The 18,507-nt window shown below is 37.2% G+C and overlaps 1 protein-coding gene across 1 annotated transcript in view; it reads left to right on the top strand.

The window, feature by feature from the left end:
* Positions 1–18,507, top strand: part of dock10 (dedicator of cytokinesis 10) — a 175,742-nt gene that overhangs the window by 95,813 nt on the left and 61,422 nt on the right. Inside the window, exons 13-28 of the mRNA XM_069896750.1 lie at positions 2,637–2,759; positions 3,002–3,084; positions 4,502–4,624; positions 4,728–4,807; positions 7,094–7,281; positions 8,672–8,737; positions 9,795–9,887; positions 11,931–12,054; positions 12,396–12,517; positions 12,942–13,028; positions 13,316–13,408; positions 13,781–13,899; positions 15,304–15,373; positions 16,705–16,824; positions 17,317–17,391; positions 17,779–17,925. Of these exons, the coding sequence (XP_069752851.1) occupies positions 2,637–2,759; positions 3,002–3,084; positions 4,502–4,624; positions 4,728–4,807; positions 7,094–7,281; positions 8,672–8,737; positions 9,795–9,887; positions 11,931–12,054; positions 12,396–12,517; positions 12,942–13,028; positions 13,316–13,408; positions 13,781–13,899; positions 15,304–15,373; positions 16,705–16,824; positions 17,317–17,391; positions 17,779–17,925 (1,713 nt within the window). The remainder of the gene's footprint in view (positions 1–2,636; positions 2,760–3,001; positions 3,085–4,501; positions 4,625–4,727; positions 4,808–7,093; positions 7,282–8,671; positions 8,738–9,794; positions 9,888–11,930; positions 12,055–12,395; positions 12,518–12,941; positions 13,029–13,315; positions 13,409–13,780; positions 13,900–15,303; positions 15,374–16,704; positions 16,825–17,316; positions 17,392–17,778; positions 17,926–18,507) is intronic.

Below are 18,507 nucleotides of genomic sequence, written 5' to 3'. Positions count from 1 at the left end.
GAAATACTCATTGGACTGCATCTATGCCAAGAGAAACATTGAAGTCTTGGACCCTTCATCATAACTGAAAAGAGAGAAAGTGCATATGTACAGGTAGCAGAGAAGATGAAGGATGAGGATTCATGCTTCCTAATACCTTCTTTCTTCCTATCAATGTCAGTCTTATTCTGACTACATTTCTGCAAAGATTTTGGGATTTTTCTTTACTATTTTGAGGCCAAAATATAAATGTCAATTGTTATAAATTGATCATGATTTAAAACTGGTGACTGAGCTTTACAGCAGATTATTGCACAAGCACCAAAATAGAACTTTACCCCATCATAATTTTATTTGATTATTCTGAAGAAACAGTACTAGTCAATAAAAATAAACTTTGATGTATTACAATTAACACTTGCCTTAGGTATATCAGTAATTGTATCAAAACCCTTTGAAAATAAAACTATTCATGTTTGGGCTTAAGATCTGTTTTACTTCCATTTAGAATATTTGTAGTCAACCATCTTATGGGGAAGGATGTTAATGCACACACAGATCTGATCCGTTTGACTTGTTTTGCAGGAGAAAATGAGTGTATTGACTTCTAGCTTTGCGAGTGCATGATTGCTCGAAGGTCTATGTGATTTTCTGACAGTTTCTCTTGGAGGAGCAGTCATCCAGAGCAAAGCAACCTGTTTGCAAGAGAGAGGAAAAAGACAAGGCCCCTCAGTGGAGATGTTATTCAATCAATCCTTTAGGGGCACATTTCTTTTATGTACACCTCAGCAAAGAATGCAATAGAGACTACTTCACTGAGGAGGCACTGATGGAGAGATACAGAAGCTATGGAGCAGGAAATTGTGAATTGCATTCATTTCAAGGGATCAGGATCTTTCCTGCCTTTGCAGCAGATGCTTGAATTTGCAGCTCACATCGATGTTAGGGAGGTCACAGATTCTGTATTATCCAGGAGGGTAGTATGGAATTCCTTTTCCCTGTTATGAAGCAGCAAGTGCATGTGAATTTGTCAGAACTGTTGGTTCCCCCATGGTTCAGTGTGCCATTGATTACACTCAAATCACATAGAAGGCAGCAGGTTTGAAATGCAAGGATTTCCAAGGATACACCCTTGTGTATCATAATGGCCACTGATTAATCTCCAGATAGAGATGACAGTGTTTCCTTTTTGTTTATATTTGCTCTGTCTTTCATCTTTGGGCCACAATAAAAGATGGAAAAATATTAGGTGTGGTGAATCTCTGCTAAGCTGCCTGTCTCCCCTCTGGCAAGCCTTGCTGTACTAACATTTGCTGTACATTATCTCTTCCGTTAAAGTCACTCCCCTTGGGTATAACTGTGTATGCACCCATTGTCTTTCATTATTGTACCATAAGTTTCTGCTAACAAAAGCCACGCATATTGTTTGACCGCATCATCTTTGTCTACTTCATCAACTGGCACTACACTAGGAGACCAGAGCTATCCTCTCACCACCAAGTTCTTGACCTCACCACACAGCCCAGGCACAATAACAGAACTTATCACACTGCCACCCAAACTAACATCAATGCATTTGTTGCTTCTGACTGGATGCTAAAATCATACAATGAATCAAAAACAACAGGGCTGCAGACCATGGAAATGTAAAATGCTGCAACTTTCAGAAGATATGGCAGAATCTATGGGGAAAGAAACAGAGTTGATGTTTCAGACAGACAACCTTTTGATGATCAGATCCAAGGGCAATGACATGAAATGTTAACTCTGATTCTCTCTTCACTGGTGTGTTTTGACCTGCTCAATATTTCTATCATTTTCTTTCATTTAGGTGTGTGGTCTTCAGTGGATTAAATAAATAAATCAACTCCATCTCCATGGTTTTTTTTAAACAAAATCCATCTGTGCCCCTTGGTGTTATTAATAAACAGTCAGATGTCCTTGTGCATGACTATTTAGAATTTACTTATGATGAACAAAGTGAAGTAAATAGAAAGATCTCATTTCCATTCAGATTGCATTTGATTCCGCTCCTCTCAGAAACCAATGGGCTCCAATAATGCACATCGCTAAGAAACTATCAGTCTGTCTCTGCAAAATAATCTGCAGCTGCCAGGCTACCCCTATTACATGGATGACTTTCATAAGATTGAAAGGAAGTCCGTCCTCGTTCTCAGTGGGTGTTGATTTTATTTGGTGCAACAAAATATACCAACTGCAATTTCCCAGGAGGCCCTGGCAACTCTCTCAACTCTGTCCCCTTGTTTGGAGAGAGAGAACCTGGGTGTTGGCAATAGTTGACTTTGCGGTTTCTGACAGCATTGTTGTGGGTCTTTTTAGAAAGTAATTCAGTGAATTGGTTTCCCATTGCTGAAAGGCAATTTTAAATGATGTTTTTTTGCTGTCTGCAAAGAATTAATTGTCCCCATAGCATCAGAATATAAAAATAACTGTATCAACAGAACTTGAACTTATTTATTTCTGCCTCGAGCTCATTAATATTCCTCACATATTTTAAAAATCTATTAGCTGTGATCTTCCCCTTTTCAGGGTTTTTATGTAATATTTCAAATGATCTGCATTTGTTCTCCTTTGTTACAAGAGCTCTCTCTGTGGAAAATGTGAAATTAATTTATGAATGATCATTTGTTATGCAGGGTATTTTCTCTGTATCAAATCCCCACATGGAAATCGTGCTCGTGGCAAAAATAGAAAAAGTACTAATGGGAAGTATTCAAAGCTGCGCTGAACCCTACATTAAAAGCTCAGACTCCAGCAAGGTATATATTTATATCTCTTCAGTGCTCATCATTAATAATACATTATCATGAATGCAGCATTAACTTAATAAGTTGCGTTTTTATTGTTGATAAAATTTTACCCTAAAGTAGCTGATTCTAAATTAGTAACTCTGTGACAGTGGCAATGTAAAGCAAACATCTGTTTATTTTAAAGATGAACATTACATCACAGAGTTCCATTTGTTAACATTTAGTCATATTTTCCCTGCTTCCTTCCCAAGACTGCACAGAAAGTTCTAAAGTCCAACAAGCCATTTTGTAACAAGTTGGCCAAGCATCGGATGCCCTTTGCGTGGGCAGTGAGGTATGTGCATTTTAATAATGTAATAGATACCAAGATGAAAAGCAGCACATCAATTATCTTTCTTCTTTAGGGTTTGATCTGATAATATTTTCTGATAATTGGGATAGTTTTGAGTTGCAGAATATAAAACAAAATGTTTTAAGTTATTCCAGAATTCTTGAAAATCAGGACTAGAAATTTGCTTATGTTTGAAGCACCGCACGGCTTCAACAGTGAAACATATTGTCCTACTATCATTGAGAGAAGGGGTGAATGATATTTGGAATACATAACAAGGTCTCACTGATCTCAATCCAATGACATGCATAATCACATATCTTGTTTTATATATTTATTTCATTTAGACTACAGATCCTTTCAGCCCCCAAGTCGAATTGACCGACAATCCCTGTACATTTTGAAGGGTGGGAGGCAACACTGAGATAACATACAAACTCTTTACGGACAGTGCCAGATTTGAACCAGGTTGCTGGCACTATAATAGCATTGCACTAACTGCTATGCTAACCCAAATTGTTTATTGGGATCTGGATATCAGTGGCAAGGCCAATGTTTATTATACATCTTTGAGAAGGTTGTGCTTAGTAGCTTTTTAGAATTCCTGTACTCCCATTGTACTTTTAGGTAGGAAGTTTTAGAACTTAAACCCAGCAGTGATGACAGACTGGTGAACTACTTGCAAATCAGGATGGTGTGTGACATGGGGAACCTGCAAGTAGTGGTGGTCCCATGTGCTTGATACTCATGATCTTCATACTGGTGAAGGTTGTGAGGGTACTGTTGGAAAAACCTTGTTGTGAAACTACTGTGCATTTTGTCAATGATGTTACTACAGCCATTTTATTCTGATGGTGGAGTGAATGCATGTTTAGAGTAGTCAATACGGTGCTGTTCAGGCAGACTGCTTCATCCTGGATGGTGCCAGACATTTTTAGTGTGTTTATAGAATCACGCAAGAAGGTGATGGGGTTCCTTCAAGATATGTGAGGATGTGTTTTAAATGTTAACAATTGGCAAATAACCTCTCTCATACCAAATGTTATGGTTACTGGTGTGGAACGGCGTACTTTCAGATTTTTCACTCTGAAAAATGTGGATGCAATTTTTTTTTGCCATCATTTTTCTGTTCCTCATTTAACACTTGATTCACCCATTCTGATGTACTCTCATTCTCGGTCTAACCTTAATTTTTACTGGTTAGAAAGTGTCTCCTCCAAGTGAGTTTCAGGATCTCTGCTCCTTCTTTGCAGCATGACCATCCGACATTTTTGCCGACTTTTTGTGCAGAGTGCTTTTGATGGTCTATTAATTTTATGATTGACACCATTGTATATTCTGTTGTAATCACTCGTAATTGAATATCACTATCCAAACTGTTTACGTTAGTCGCTGATTCGCTCTGCTGTTTATTTTGCAGATCTGTGTTCAAAGACAATCATGGAACAATAGATCGAGAGTCTCGCTTCTCTCCTCTATTCAGACAAGAAGCCAATAAGGTTTCAACAGAGGACTTGCTGAAGTTAGCAATGGAATTCAAAAGGTGTTGAGAATCTTTATTTATTATCAGGAAATCAGAGTATTATGATTACTGGTGAATTATTTTTCTAATCTAATCAGAGACCTTTTTTTTGATTTGCATACAGGGCAGAGAAAATGAGTAAAGTACAGACCATACCTGGTAATCTTGACGTATTGGTGCAATCTGTCCCCATTGAACATCCAAGTATGGGACTTCTTTGGTGTATTTTTACAACTATATTTGATTCTGCATTTACTTCTGTAATTACATATGTTTCAGTAAGAATTTGTGGAGCATTTCTCAGGTAACATCAAAATCTGTACCTTTGTAGGGATGGATCTTCTGTGAACTACTGTGTCACCCAGGTTTGCTAACTGTTTGCTCTGAAAGCATTCTTTTAATAGGATGCATCTCCAGACCTAATCTCCTCCTGAAAACTAGCTCCCAGTCGAATGGAGAAATCTTGTGCAAACAGGAACTTGCATGTAAAGTTACAAGTTTTGTCCCAAACTTGCAACCTTCGTAGATGACACCACATTTGTTAGTAGATTAGGTTGTGAAGAAACTTTTCTGAAATTACAATAGCATCCAGCTGAATTGGGTGTGCAGACCATGGAATGGCAAGTGGAAGTTAACTTGGAAAATTGTGAGGTATTGCTCTTTTCCAGGTCAGGTTAGGACAGGCCTTGCATGGTGAATGGTAGCACCATGGAAAGGGTTGTTGAACAGAGAGAGACTTAGGATAAGAGGCACATAGTTCATGGAAGTGGTGACAAAGGGTAGCAAAGAAAGCATTTGGCATGCTTTCCTTCACTGGTTAGGGCATTGAGTACAGAAGCCAGGATATAATGTGGCAACTATGTAAGACTACATTTTTAGTATTATGCTCAATTCTGAACACCCAGCTGATGAAAATATGCAATTGAGTTAGAAAGAATACAGAAACTATTCATGAGGATGTGAGCGAGACTGACAGATGTGAGTTATAAATAGAAATGATTAGGCTGATGCTTCTTACTCTGGAGCATAGGAGGCTGAATGGAGACCTTATGAAGGTCGATAAAATCATGAGCGACAGATCAGGTAAATAGTCATTGCCTTTTTTTGCCAGATTAGGGGGGTGTCTAAAACTAGAGGTCAACGATTTAAGCTCAAAGGAGAAAGATTTAAATAGATGTAATGGAACCTTTTTCATACAGAGGCTGGAATGATTGGAACAATTTGCCAGAGGAAGTGTTGGAAGCGGGTGTAATTGCAGCATTTAAATGACATTTAGACAGGTACATGGATAGGTAAGATTTGGAAGGATGTGGGCCAATTGCAGGTTAATGGGGTCAGCTTTGGTAGATTACTTGGTTAATATGGACCAGTTGGGCAGAAGTCCCTGTTTCCATGCTGTATTTAATATTAATTCTCTTGCTCTGTGTATTGGAACTAATTGTAGAATAAATCCTCCACATCTGTGATCCTTTTATTCACCTACATGTGTTGGACAAATCTTCAGGCAAGAGGCCACCTCATTGTGCACTATTTTATTCTCAAATCTTTGGTTCAGATTTTCCAGGGCTACAACTTTCAACCAGTGTGGTCCTGGGTGTTGACTTCCGCTGGGATCTTAGCTCCTCATATACCTGTAAGAATTGGTGCAGCTTAAAGCTTCTCGCAGCAAAGCTGCCACACTGCTCTGACTGAAAGGTTTTGATGGTCAATGAGGTCCACCTTCCACCTCATGTTACTGGCTCACTCGTCAATAGTCAATACTTCTTGTGTTTTTGAATTGATTGAATGTCTCTGATTATTGAAAGCAATTAAACTAGCCCCTAATTAAATCAAATAAGAGACCCTGCTTATCTCCTTCCCAGCAGCTCATTTCTCCCATTCATTTTAATAAGACTGTTGAACTTGTGCCACCTCTAGTCTGCATAGAAGGGAGGAAACTTGTGGGAGTTGGTGCCATGGCCCTTGGCTCTCCATGGATCTGACTAGAGCAGTACAGCCAGCACTGTTCTGTGTGGATGGCTGAATGTCATCCTCTGTTTGGGAATAGCCCAGTAACCTGTAGATCCAACAGATCTGGCCAATCCTTTCCAAAACATTTACCCGAGTCTCTCAAAGCAGGATAGTTGTGTTTTATTTGTTATTCGTCTTACACTTGTCTTTATTCCCAGTTTTTAATTATTTGGTGTGCCTTGTGGAATCTTCAGGACATTAGGACCCAGTTCTATCATTAATATTTTGTATCTATTGCAGAAGGTGTAGTGTGATGAAGATTGCAAGGACATTGAAATTGATGGTAGAAATTTATTTGTTAGAATTCAGGTGTTGTTTAACAATTGGGAAATATTTTCCTGTCTCTTTTAACTACTCCAGTTGTGTAAAAAAAAAAAAAAACCTTATATTCAAGGCAACATTTAGATATTTACAGAAGTTCATATCAAATCTAGCAGGAAAAGAAATTATGGGAAAGTACTTGAACTTTATCTGTTTCAGATTGTGTTACCTCATCCTATGTGCCTATTAAACCATTCGAGGACCCAAATAAGTATGAACCTACCATAGAGGTTGAAGAGTTTGTGCAAGAATCTGCAAAATATTCCCAGCCTTATGCGACATACAAAAATCATGTTTATATTTATCCTAAGCATTTAAAATATGATGGTCAAAAGTGTTTTGCAAAGGTAAGTTAGTCAAGCAAATCTTGTATTGTTTTGTGTGTCAATTTTCTAATACATTGTGATTTTATTTCTTTTTATTGTTTCAGATAAGGGGAGCTTAATTTAAATGCTCTGACCCAGTTAATAGCTAATAGTTGCAATTCATAAGGCCCCTGGGTTGGATTCCAAAATTATAGAAATGTTGCAAATGTTTTCAGCAGTTAATTTATTTGGGAAGTCTAGCATTGCCTTACCCACCAGTGCATGATAGTGTGGTTATTTGGGAATACAATTACAATGCTGCTTTTAGATTGGGATTGTTACTGATGTTAAGACCTTCAGTAGTGGAAAGGGAATTTAAAAATAACTGTGGAAAATGCATTATTTTAAGTTCAGTCAAGACCAATAGCGAAAAAGTGTGATATTTGGACTTGTGTAAATGTGCAAATATTTGGACCTCACTGAAATTACTATATTTTAATGGAAAAATATTAGTGCTGGGCTTGATAGTTTAGTTTTCTCTGATTGACTTGTTATTTACCAAACTTAAAGTCAAACTGACACAAAATCGCCTAAGTATCTGCCATTGTATGTCTGCTGTTATTTGAGAGTATAAGTTAATATACTCAGCATTAGTTAGTGGTGATCTACGTACTTTGAACTAGAATGTTAGAAATATAGAAGTAATGGTATTGGGTCAGGGTGATTCACAGTTTTTTAAGTAAAGGGATTATGTCAGTTCATGCTCATCCCCTGCACTGGACCATGAGGCATTGGGTCCAGAGTTACAGGAGGCAGTGACCAGATCTCCATGCCGCATCCTAACATCTAGTGACAGGTGGTTTAAATTGATTGAAATACTTTTTTAATTCGAATGGTTTTGTAAAATTAAATAATTGAAAAAAAAATTTAAAATATTGATAAACAAATTTAGAGAGAAATGTAAACAAAAATAAAGCTTAATGGCATTTACCATTTAATGAAGATTTGTAGCCCTTCCAGGAAAATTGGAGTGGACTACATGTGCCAGCTGTGAGTGGTGTTAATGTGAGGGGCAGAAACAAAGCATATCCAGACTGTCCGCTCAGTGAGTTGCAGTTAGGGTGGTTGTTCCAAAGGAGGTCATGGACACACACACACACACACACACACACACACACACACACACACACACACACACACACACACACACACACACACACACACACACACACACACACACACACACTTCTACTGAGCCTGCAGTACCTTCTGATGGATGGTACTTAACTATTTCATCATGGTGTGTCTATCAGCATTGGAACTCGGTTCACTGTCTATTTTGTAAACAATTATTAAAAAGAGACCATCAAATATGAATCATCGCAGTAAATTTCCTCAAACTGTTTTATCTGTATCACTTCCATTCCTGCAGGCAAGAAATTTAGCTGTGCGTATAGAGTTCAAGAGTTCAGATGATAAAAGTGCCCGACCATTGAAGGTAAAAACTATAAAATGTTTGTGAACTGTTGTGTGATAATGCTGCAACACTGGGTCCATGATAGTAAACCATAGATTTAGTTACTGGCATCATAGACCTCCGAATGCACTAACTATTGCAAGTGTGGAATTGCGATAAATGGAGCTGCAAGCTGATCCTAGCCCTGGGAGCTATCACCCATCACAGTGATGGACTTTGCACAGGCTGAGAGACCCACCAATAAAATAGACAAAAAGTACTGTGGATATTTAAAAGAGGTAAATGGGAAACCATTGACAAAAATGAATTTGAATCATATGCAAATAACATGTACCCTATTTGTTAATGTTCATATGAGATCAGATACTTTGCTGCTTTTGCTTCATTTAGATGTATTAGGAAGCACTCTACTGAACAAGCATAGGTACAGAAAATCATTTCCTCTCTTTGTTGAGCTGGTCAGGATGTTCAGAGGAATAGGTGTGGAAGTGATCATGGCTGGCAGCTGTGCTTTCACTTACCTTCATGTGCACAATTAAGTACATGTGCTACGATGGGTCTTGCCTATTTCTGATCCATTTTTCCAAAGGAAGGACAGCTGACTATTCTTCCTCAAGTCTAGCGCAATTAAACCATATTTACACCAGTTTCAGATGTAAGGCTCCTCACGTATTTGTAGTGATGACTTAAAATTACAACAGACGTGCCCTGGGCATTGATACAGTTGCTGAGGCCCTCTTTCAATGGGTTTCAATTACTAACCAGCCAGAGTTCAGGTGAGAAATGGAGGAACAGCAGCTGGAAATTGTCCCCAATTTCTTTATTGCATAGTTTCACAAGAGCAGAAAGATGACAATATTTCTGATCTGTGGTTCAAATGTTTCCTGGTTATTTTTATTTATTGAGCCATTTCAAGTTTGAAAGGTTACTTGTGCAGAGAGGAAAACCCATAATGTTAACAACTGCAGAGCATAAAACTCTAATGGGCCACTTGGGTGGTTGATGTTCAGACAATTGTTACTCAGAGATATTTCTCTTTATTTGCAATAAAGGTTTATTAGTTTCCTTTTTTTAACAGTGCATTTATGGAAAAGCAGGAGGCTCAGTGTTCACAACAACAGCACAGACTGCAGTCCTACATCACGTCCAGAATCCTGACTTTTATGATGAGGTAATTTACCAAATGCTGTGTGAAAGTATACAATTGGCAACATTGCATCACCTTGACAGAGATCACTGAAAAGCCCCTTGTGTGTAATTGAGAGTTAAAATTATACTATGTCAGCAAAGGCTTATTAAAGCAGAGTGGGAAGAGGCTGCACCAACTTTGACCAAGGCCCTGCCAGTGAATGACAATCACATGCAAGGTCCAAAGCCTCACCTGTAACCCACGAAGGCGAGTTGAGGAAAGAATCGTTGCCAGCAATCACTAATGATGGATTTGGGGTATGGACAGTTGCTGAGTTGCCTGGAAATCATTGTCTGAGTGTCTGGGGAACTGCACGTGTCATGTGATCAGGACCTGGTGATTGGGAGAATCAGTGAAGGCCACAGTGGGGTAATTTAGGGGGAGGGGGGATTATAAGTAAATGAAAGGGGCCTAACAAGTTGTTCTGGTCCAGGAAGTTTCCTTCAGCTATGGAGCAAGCAATTCTGGTTCTGGGTTTAGCTGTGAGTGCCCAATTTCCACCACATTTTGTAACCACATGGACTGATTTCTCCTGGCAACAGGGAAAGTCATCATTAAGCATGATTTGGTGAAAAAAATTCTATCCAAGACTCAAAGGAGATTCAGTAAGAGCCTAATCATATTACTTGAATGGAATACTTGACATTGCTGTCATTATCATGCTTCAATAACAGAAATAAAGGACTTTTGTACAGAGAGTGGTGAAAAACAGTTCTTTCTGATTAAATTTATAAGCAAAAAGCCTTTTGTCGGTCATCTGTTAGATGAGCTGTAGTATCGATCGGTAGTGATGTGTGGGAAGAAAGGACACGGGTGAAAAGATTAAGATGGCTGGGAACACTGAAGTATGGTCAAAGGTACCCATTCTCATCCTTTTTTGGCTGTGCCCCCCCCCCCCCCCGAGGACTCTGTTCAATGTTTATGGGCTTCCTTCTCTGAGAAGCAGACAAATTGAGCTGGTTTCTTCTGTACTTTTCTCCTCCTGACTATAAATGATTATAAATAGTACATTGAATGTAAATATGGAATGCTATTTAATTCTAAACTATGATAAAAAAAAGTTTTTTTAAAAACTTGAAATTGACTTCAGTATGATTTATTAATAATCAAGAGCAAAGTAGAGAAATAGAAGCGAGAACATTGAAGTGGTTTAAAGTGAAAGTTACATCTGCATTATATGGATAGGTTTGGATGTTTTCTCTTTGGGTGAGTTACACTGTAGCTGATTATCTTGCTGAAGTACTGAAAAGCATTCAGTAGCTTCCCATCCCCTCCAACAAGTCACAGTGTGTGTATGGATTGTAACCTAGCACAAGTTTCACTCCATCAGTTAATGATCTCCATGTGATCAGCATAATTCATCAGTGTAACTGAGCTGCTCTATCTTGTTGGAGATTCCACCTCTCTAATCTTAAACCAATGAGATTTGCTGTGGGATTGGAGATCCCTGGCATCTACTGTAAGTGATAACTCCAGAAGGAGTTTCAAAAGAAAGACTATTTTGTTTTACTGACTTAATTTAATGCCTTTAATTAGATCTGTAACTTTAAATATGATTTTACTTTTAAGCAGACAAATTTTAATTATTTACAGAAACTTTCAGTTTTTTTGTATTTATCAAAATATCAGAAACATTTAAAATTTGTTTTAAAAGTTATTGCACAGCTTGTAAGCTTCACCCCCAGCCTTATCAGCTGTCAAAGGCTGTAAGCGTGCACTGGATTTGGCATCTTCAATAGGATGCCACCAGAGGCCCCTATCTGGTGTAGAGGCTTCACTTGCCCTCATCAGACTCCCCTCAATTGGCTTTGACGTGTGACCCAAGTAAATTTGGGCAGGTGGCAACTACAGGCTGCCAGTTCTGTTGGTGGGTTGAACCCAATTCATACTGATCCAATAAAATTCTGAGAAAATTTCATGTATGGTTTAATAATTTGAACAATCAGATCCTTGCAAACTAAGTAGTGGACCTAAGCCAAGCCTATCATACACGTTGAGAACTCTTTTTGAACTTCTAATTTGCAGGTGAAAATTGAACTTCCCACTCAGTTGAATGAGAAACATCACATTCTTTTCTCATTCTATCACATCAGTTGTGACCTTGCCACGAAAGGTGGCTCCAAAAAGAAAGAAGCATTAGAAACACAAGGTAAAGTATCTTACATTTTACCATGGCTTTCTTTCTTTTTCCCCAAATCTCCTTGTTTTACTGTACATTTGTCACTCAGAGTTCAAATTAATTTTGCAGAAATGTTTCTCTGTAAAATTCTTATTACAAACACTTGGCAGCAGCAGTTTTCATTAGTCTTGAAAAAATGATCAGATTAGATCACACTTATTCCATTTCAGATGAATGGAAAAATCTATTTGGAGTAAAGAAAAATATATGACTATTAAAATAGTTTGTTGAAATAATTTGTTAAACACAGAACAAAACAGATTTTACCTGTCTACATAAAAAGCCACTTTGTTATTTTTCCTTTTATGCAGTTGGATATGCCTGGTTACCTCTCTTAAAAAATGGCAGACTTGCATCTCAAGAATATTCCATACTTGTAGCAGCCAGTCTTCCAGCCGGTTATCTCACTTATCAAAACTTAACAACAGGGAAGGTAAGAAGAAAAGAAATACATACTGTAATTAAGCCCAATGCATTAGAAACTGTAAATATCTGTAAAACTTTCTTTATGATTAACCAGGGTGGATGAGAACAGATGCAACTTGTGCACATTTCTGTTGTCAGAGACGGGGTTCAGAAATTGGTTTGCATTGGATTACTGGCATGAACCAGATGTCAGGAATGATTCTGACAGAGTAGGTGTTGGGCACACTCATTTTTGTAAAGGTGTCTGCCTCATATGAGAATGGTGGGCTGCAGACAACCAGTCAGACAGTCTTGCTGATAAAGAAGGTATGAATTTTGCGTCACTTAGACAACTGACAGAAGGGAGGAATACACAAGGAATGAAATGTCATGAGCAAAAGAGGAGGGAAATGAGTGAGGAGGTTATGCGTTTGTATTTGATTTTTACACAGGCAAATGGAGCTGATATTAAGTGGGTGGATGGAGGGAAGCCACTCTTCAAAGTCTCTGTGCACGTTGTATCTACAATTTATACACAGGTATGGACCAATGTGATTTTTTAAAATCGTGAATATTGTTTATTACTTCAGTTTAGCTTTGCCCAGTTGGACTCTCATAATAAGCAGCAAGAGATTATGAGGAAATTGTTTTAATTAATTTATTTGGTTAAGAAGAAAAATTTAAACGCTGGAACCCATGGATTTCCCAAAGTGAACAGTTCTGTGAGGCACTATTGCAATACAGAGCCATTTGATGGAGGAACCAGCTCTAATGTAGTGTCCATTTGGAAAGATTAAGAATGTCTATACTTTCTTCTTATTACTAGGAGAAAAGACTAAATAACTTCTTTCAAGAGTGTCAAAACGTCGAAACTGGAAAGTCACAGGCTTCATCTTCAGAATTTATCAGGAGCACAGAGGTTTGATCATTCAAAGTCAAAATTAATGTAAACTTGAAATAACAGCATAATAAAGGACATCAATGGCTATGTATATTTTTTATTTGCTGCTTCAGGATAAAAGTTGACCAATAATATCCTATATTTGGAAACGATAATGTTAATATTGTTATTCCTTAATAACATCAAACTATTAAGTCACCTTAGCATATAAAGAGTGTTTGTATATAGTTGAACTGCTTTGAAATTGGCTGTAGCCCTGAAAAGTAATGTTTGCACATGGTTAAATACAATAGAAATGATATTCCTAAGTGGGAACGTAATTTACTGGGGCTTATTGTTAACCGTGTGTCTGAAGGATTTTGATTCTAAAGCTGTTTTTCATAATTTCAGAGTCTTCTTGGCATGGAAAAGATCCATGTGATTGTACATTTCCTTCCTGTTCTTGTGAATCAGCTGCTCTACAGTTTAGTACAGACTGGAGAAAGTCTAGTTGCTACTGCCACCATCAGGTAAGTATATAAAAGTTGCTAATTACCCAAAAATCAGTCTAACTTCAATCATCTACTGCATTAGCCACAGAGCTTTTAAAAACCCATTTTGACAATACTGATAGAATATGCATCCCACGATCTCTCAGAGGGTTGCTGTAATACAGGACTTGTTGCTGATTAGAAATTCCAGAATTTAATATCCAGTTGTATTAATGATTGGAGAATTAGGCCAAGTGTTTATTTCAAATAAAATTTTCAAATGTTAGAATGTGACTCCAGCTGTTTCCACAGAATTTAATATATTCCTTGGAGACATCTCCTGTTTAATGAGTATTTGGAATATAGCAGCAGAATGTGATTTTAAAAAAACAGGAGTGTATCATGGGGAAATGTTGGCAAACATACCACCATTTAATTTTCTTGCAGCTGATTCTTTCAAGGTTGCAGGGGAGTGGCTTTCTTAGATGTACAATATGTATTAGAGTTGTGATCGTTAGACTTCTGAGTCCAGGGCCTTTAGCACATTGAACCAAGTATAACCTGAGAAGTGCCGCCATGGAAGATCACACGATGGCAGAAACTCAGTGGTGTTTCTGAACAGGAATTGCCTCTGGGAGCTGATTGGAATCATATCTTATCATTGGATGGGCATTATGGCCACAAAGATGGACAAGATGTTTGGGAGTTGTCAGGACCACTACTTGGTCGAGGAAAGGCCTTTCATTGAAAGTGGGGAATTTTGGTCTGCAGCTGATGGTTCCACAGTTGGCTTCAAAGGCAGATCCAGATAATGGCTGCAGTAAAGATGGATCTTCACTGTACTTTTGTGCAGGCCCTCATCTTTCCATAATGTCTTGTTCTTGTTGTTAAGCCCTGGGCAGCTTCTTCAGCATATAGTTGATCATGAGTTACAACAGTGACTTTACAGCACCTGAGGTCATTTCTCTGTGCCCAGTGGACTCCATCCAAAGGCATGTTTGAATACTGAGGGCAGTGAATCAATTTCACATTGTTTGGAAGTTTCTTCCTCTCAAATGCAAAAATATGCATGCTTCATGCTTGAACTTTAAAGCAACGTTTAATAGCTGAGTTTGAATGTTTTAATTTGTTCATAATTTGCATTTTTTGCTTGAGAAATATAGACATTTAGTTTAGAGCTTATCTTTGGGCTTTCAATATGATGGCTGGAATAAAAATCAGACTTGGGGATTTATCTTAAATGTTTGGCTTGTCACCCAAACAAACCCCCAAGGCCTTATTAAAGCAATGATTGTTAGGACTACTGCATTCTCATCTCTGGCTGATTTAATCATGACAGATGTAAAATCAAAATGGGGGACAGGTTCATCTAGTCACAAAGGCCTCTAAGTCAGATGTATGATACCTTATTGTGCACTGAAGTGTTCATTTTCTTTTTCTAAGGGCAATTGTTGACATTGTTGCCAAGTGCCATGAAGAACAACTCAACAATTATCTCCGTTCATATGTTAAGGTACAATTTTAAAAATAACAAAGCGATGCATGTTGTAATCGTGTTCTTTTTTTCTCCCTCACTGAAATTGCATTCAGCGGTATACTTATCTTGAAACAAAATGATTCTCAGGGAGCTGCCTTGGACCTAGTATGAACAGCTCTCTGTAAGGGAAGCTGGAAATCACATTAGCAGCTGACAGACTTGACTGAGGCTATTTAAAAATAAATAATTGTATCTGGGTGTTAAGGTTCTTCAAGGCTTTAAAAAATCTGTAAGTAATTGCAATACATTTTTCAGTCTTTCCATTATAAATTTTTCATCAACGGTTCTGTGAGACATATGTTACATTTGCAAAATGTACTTTTTTTTAATTGGCATAACAACAGAAAACCTAGCTGTGGAAAGAGAAATAAAGTAAACTTTACAGGTAGAAGACCCTTCTTTAGAGTAAGTTGCAGATTGTGCAAGGGAGGGATGAACAGGACAAGAAATATTTCTGATAAAGAACAGCTAGAATTGTTGCAATGAGAAGCCATCAGATTAACAAAATATATAGAAAGAGCTTTTTTTTTTAAAAAAAAGGCACGTAAAAGCTGTGTAATCCAGGTCTGAGCTATAAGAAATGCCCATCCAGTCAGGCAGTGGTAATGAAGAGAGAATCTATGCTTCAGATAGGAAGCCTCCAGCAGAAATGGCCAGTTCTAATCTAGGAGTATTTGTTGTTTCTCACTTCCTTGCATCTAATTTATGGAAGCATTAGCCGGTGTTGGAATAATAGTACTTTTTTTTTCATGACCTGAAGTCAATGGTTGTGTCATTTAAGTACGTTCTTTCTATACCTCTGCAATTTTATTGGAGTTGATCTAGCAATTTCTTGGAAATCATTGGGTTAACGTTTGGGAAGAAACCAGTTATCAAAGTCAGAAACAACAATAAGGAACTGATTGGCTTTCATTTCTCTTAACTAATTTTCCACATTGATTTCTATTCTTTGTGGGTTCCTGATTTTCATAGTTGAATGTAAGTTGAATCAGAATATGTCACGAAATTCATTGGAATCCTCTCCTACCTCACCATTAATGCTTCTCATTATTGAAACAATGGGCAGAAAATTGTGAGCAGGGAATGTGATAATCCTTGCTACAATAATTGGCCCTTCAATGTGTAGCTGTGGCAAAGAGCTGGGTCAGAGACGTCTTCAAGCAAAATGGAAATGCTGGGCTCAAAACTTTCATATGATGCAGACTTTAAGATGGAACAATTTTATTAACTCTCATTTTTTGCTGTTACTTTTTATTAGATCTTTGAAGCTAGCTGTTTTGATTTTCTACAATCTCTAATTTATACAGTATACTTTCAAGGCTGAAAACTCTGAATTGAACCAGAAAACAATTCATGAAGAGCTTTTAAAAGGCATCACTGAAGTCTTGATATCTACAGACGTCACCAATGTTAACCAGTTGCTAAAGGTAAATCCTGAATAGTGACAAATAGTATTTTGTGACAAAGTATCTTATCTTGTCAATATTAAAGGGAACAGATTTGAATGCCAGAAATGGTAGTGATCAACTTAGTTTCTTTTCAGCCAAGTTATTTTATCTCCTTTGCACCAGGTGGTCCTATAATACTTCTACAGTTCTAATACAGGGGAATTTTATTTAACCCATCAAAAATAGTTACAGAATGATAAGACAATAAGCATTATTGATACAAGTAATTTTGTTATGCTTATAGCTCTTGTTTTCCTGGTGAGAAAATGAGTGACTTTTTCTTCCAAGGATGACACTTCCATTAATTAATTACTGAGTCATGCAATTAGTTTAATGATTAATATAATTAATATGATGCACTGCCTTTGATAGATTTCCCAACTTACCAACGTGTGTTGAAACCTAACTTATTTTAGTCTTTATAGTTAATGTCATTTTAAGAATCATCATGATTTAACAATTGCTTTGCAGCACCTGTGGTTCTTCTTTGAAATTGTTCTAAAGTCATTGGTGCAGTATCTGGCTGGTGATGACAAGAGAATGCAGGTAGGGTGATCACAGGGGAGAAATATAGAAGTAGCAAAATAATGTTTAGAGGTATGTGTCACAGGTGACAAAATGTGTAGAAGTGCAAAGAATAAAAAATTAAAACATAACATCAAAAAAAAAACAAGGATTATAGCTAAGCTTTCATTAAAATTGCAACTTTTAAAATCCAAGTCTTTGGATATGTTCCAGTGTAGCTGCCTACATAATTTGTTCAATCACTAATGGGATCAGTTCAATACCCATTCCTATTTTTTTTTTAATATTTATGTTTAAAGATTGATTAATATGGTGTTGGCAGATTTTACTTTTCTGATGTGTTAACAGAATTCCTGACAATATGAGAAATCATTATATTCCACTTCAATTTTTCTCTAAAATGCATAGCTAAAGCGTACTGAGAGGTTTCCATCATCCTATCACAGTGCAATGGAAATGCTGGTGATGACCTTGGGAGAGTTAATTTACAGAACCTTCAAAGAAATTGAAGAGGAAACTAAGGAGGCAAACCATTATCTTGCCATGTTTGTAAAGGTAAATTTTTGATCTTTATGAAAATGCATAACAATGTCAACACCTCAGCAGTGTTCAGGTATTTGGAAAGAAAGGAAAAGAAGAAATAGTTGCATTTTAGAGATTTGGAGAGTTAATTGTCCTTTCCTTTGCGAACCTTCTTTATATTATTTTTTTATATTTTTCACTTTGAATAATTATCTAGATTTTATAAAGCTGGAATTTTTTTTCTAATTCTGTTAGGATAACTTAATATTGAGGTACCTTTTTTTTTTGACATGTAAGAATTCAGGAATAGAATGCAACTGGAACAGACCCTGTGTCTAAAGTTTGAGATGCACTCAATATTAGGCCTGAGGTATTGATTCCTATTAGCTGGTTAGCAGCTAAAGGTTAGTTTTCATTCAATGATGTTTCTTTGTTTTAGCATTTCCTTTTAACCAAGTGTTCAGCAGACATCCTCCGTGGCATGTCATCAAACACAGTGGGGAAAAACATGTACTGAATCAAACATTATTTTCATGAATAAGTCACGAAATCTGGTATTTTGCAACAGCTCCATAGTGCAAACATTCATATTATAACCATCGTACAACAATAATT

The sequence above is a fragment of the Narcine bancroftii genome, chromosome 9, assembly GCF_036971445.1.
Source record: "Narcine bancroftii isolate sNarBan1 chromosome 9, sNarBan1.hap1, whole genome shotgun sequence".
NCBI classification, from domain to species: Eukaryota; Metazoa; Chordata; class Chondrichthyes; order Torpediniformes; family Narcinidae; genus Narcine; species Narcine bancroftii.
This window is presented reverse-complemented; position numbering and strand designations above follow the sequence as displayed.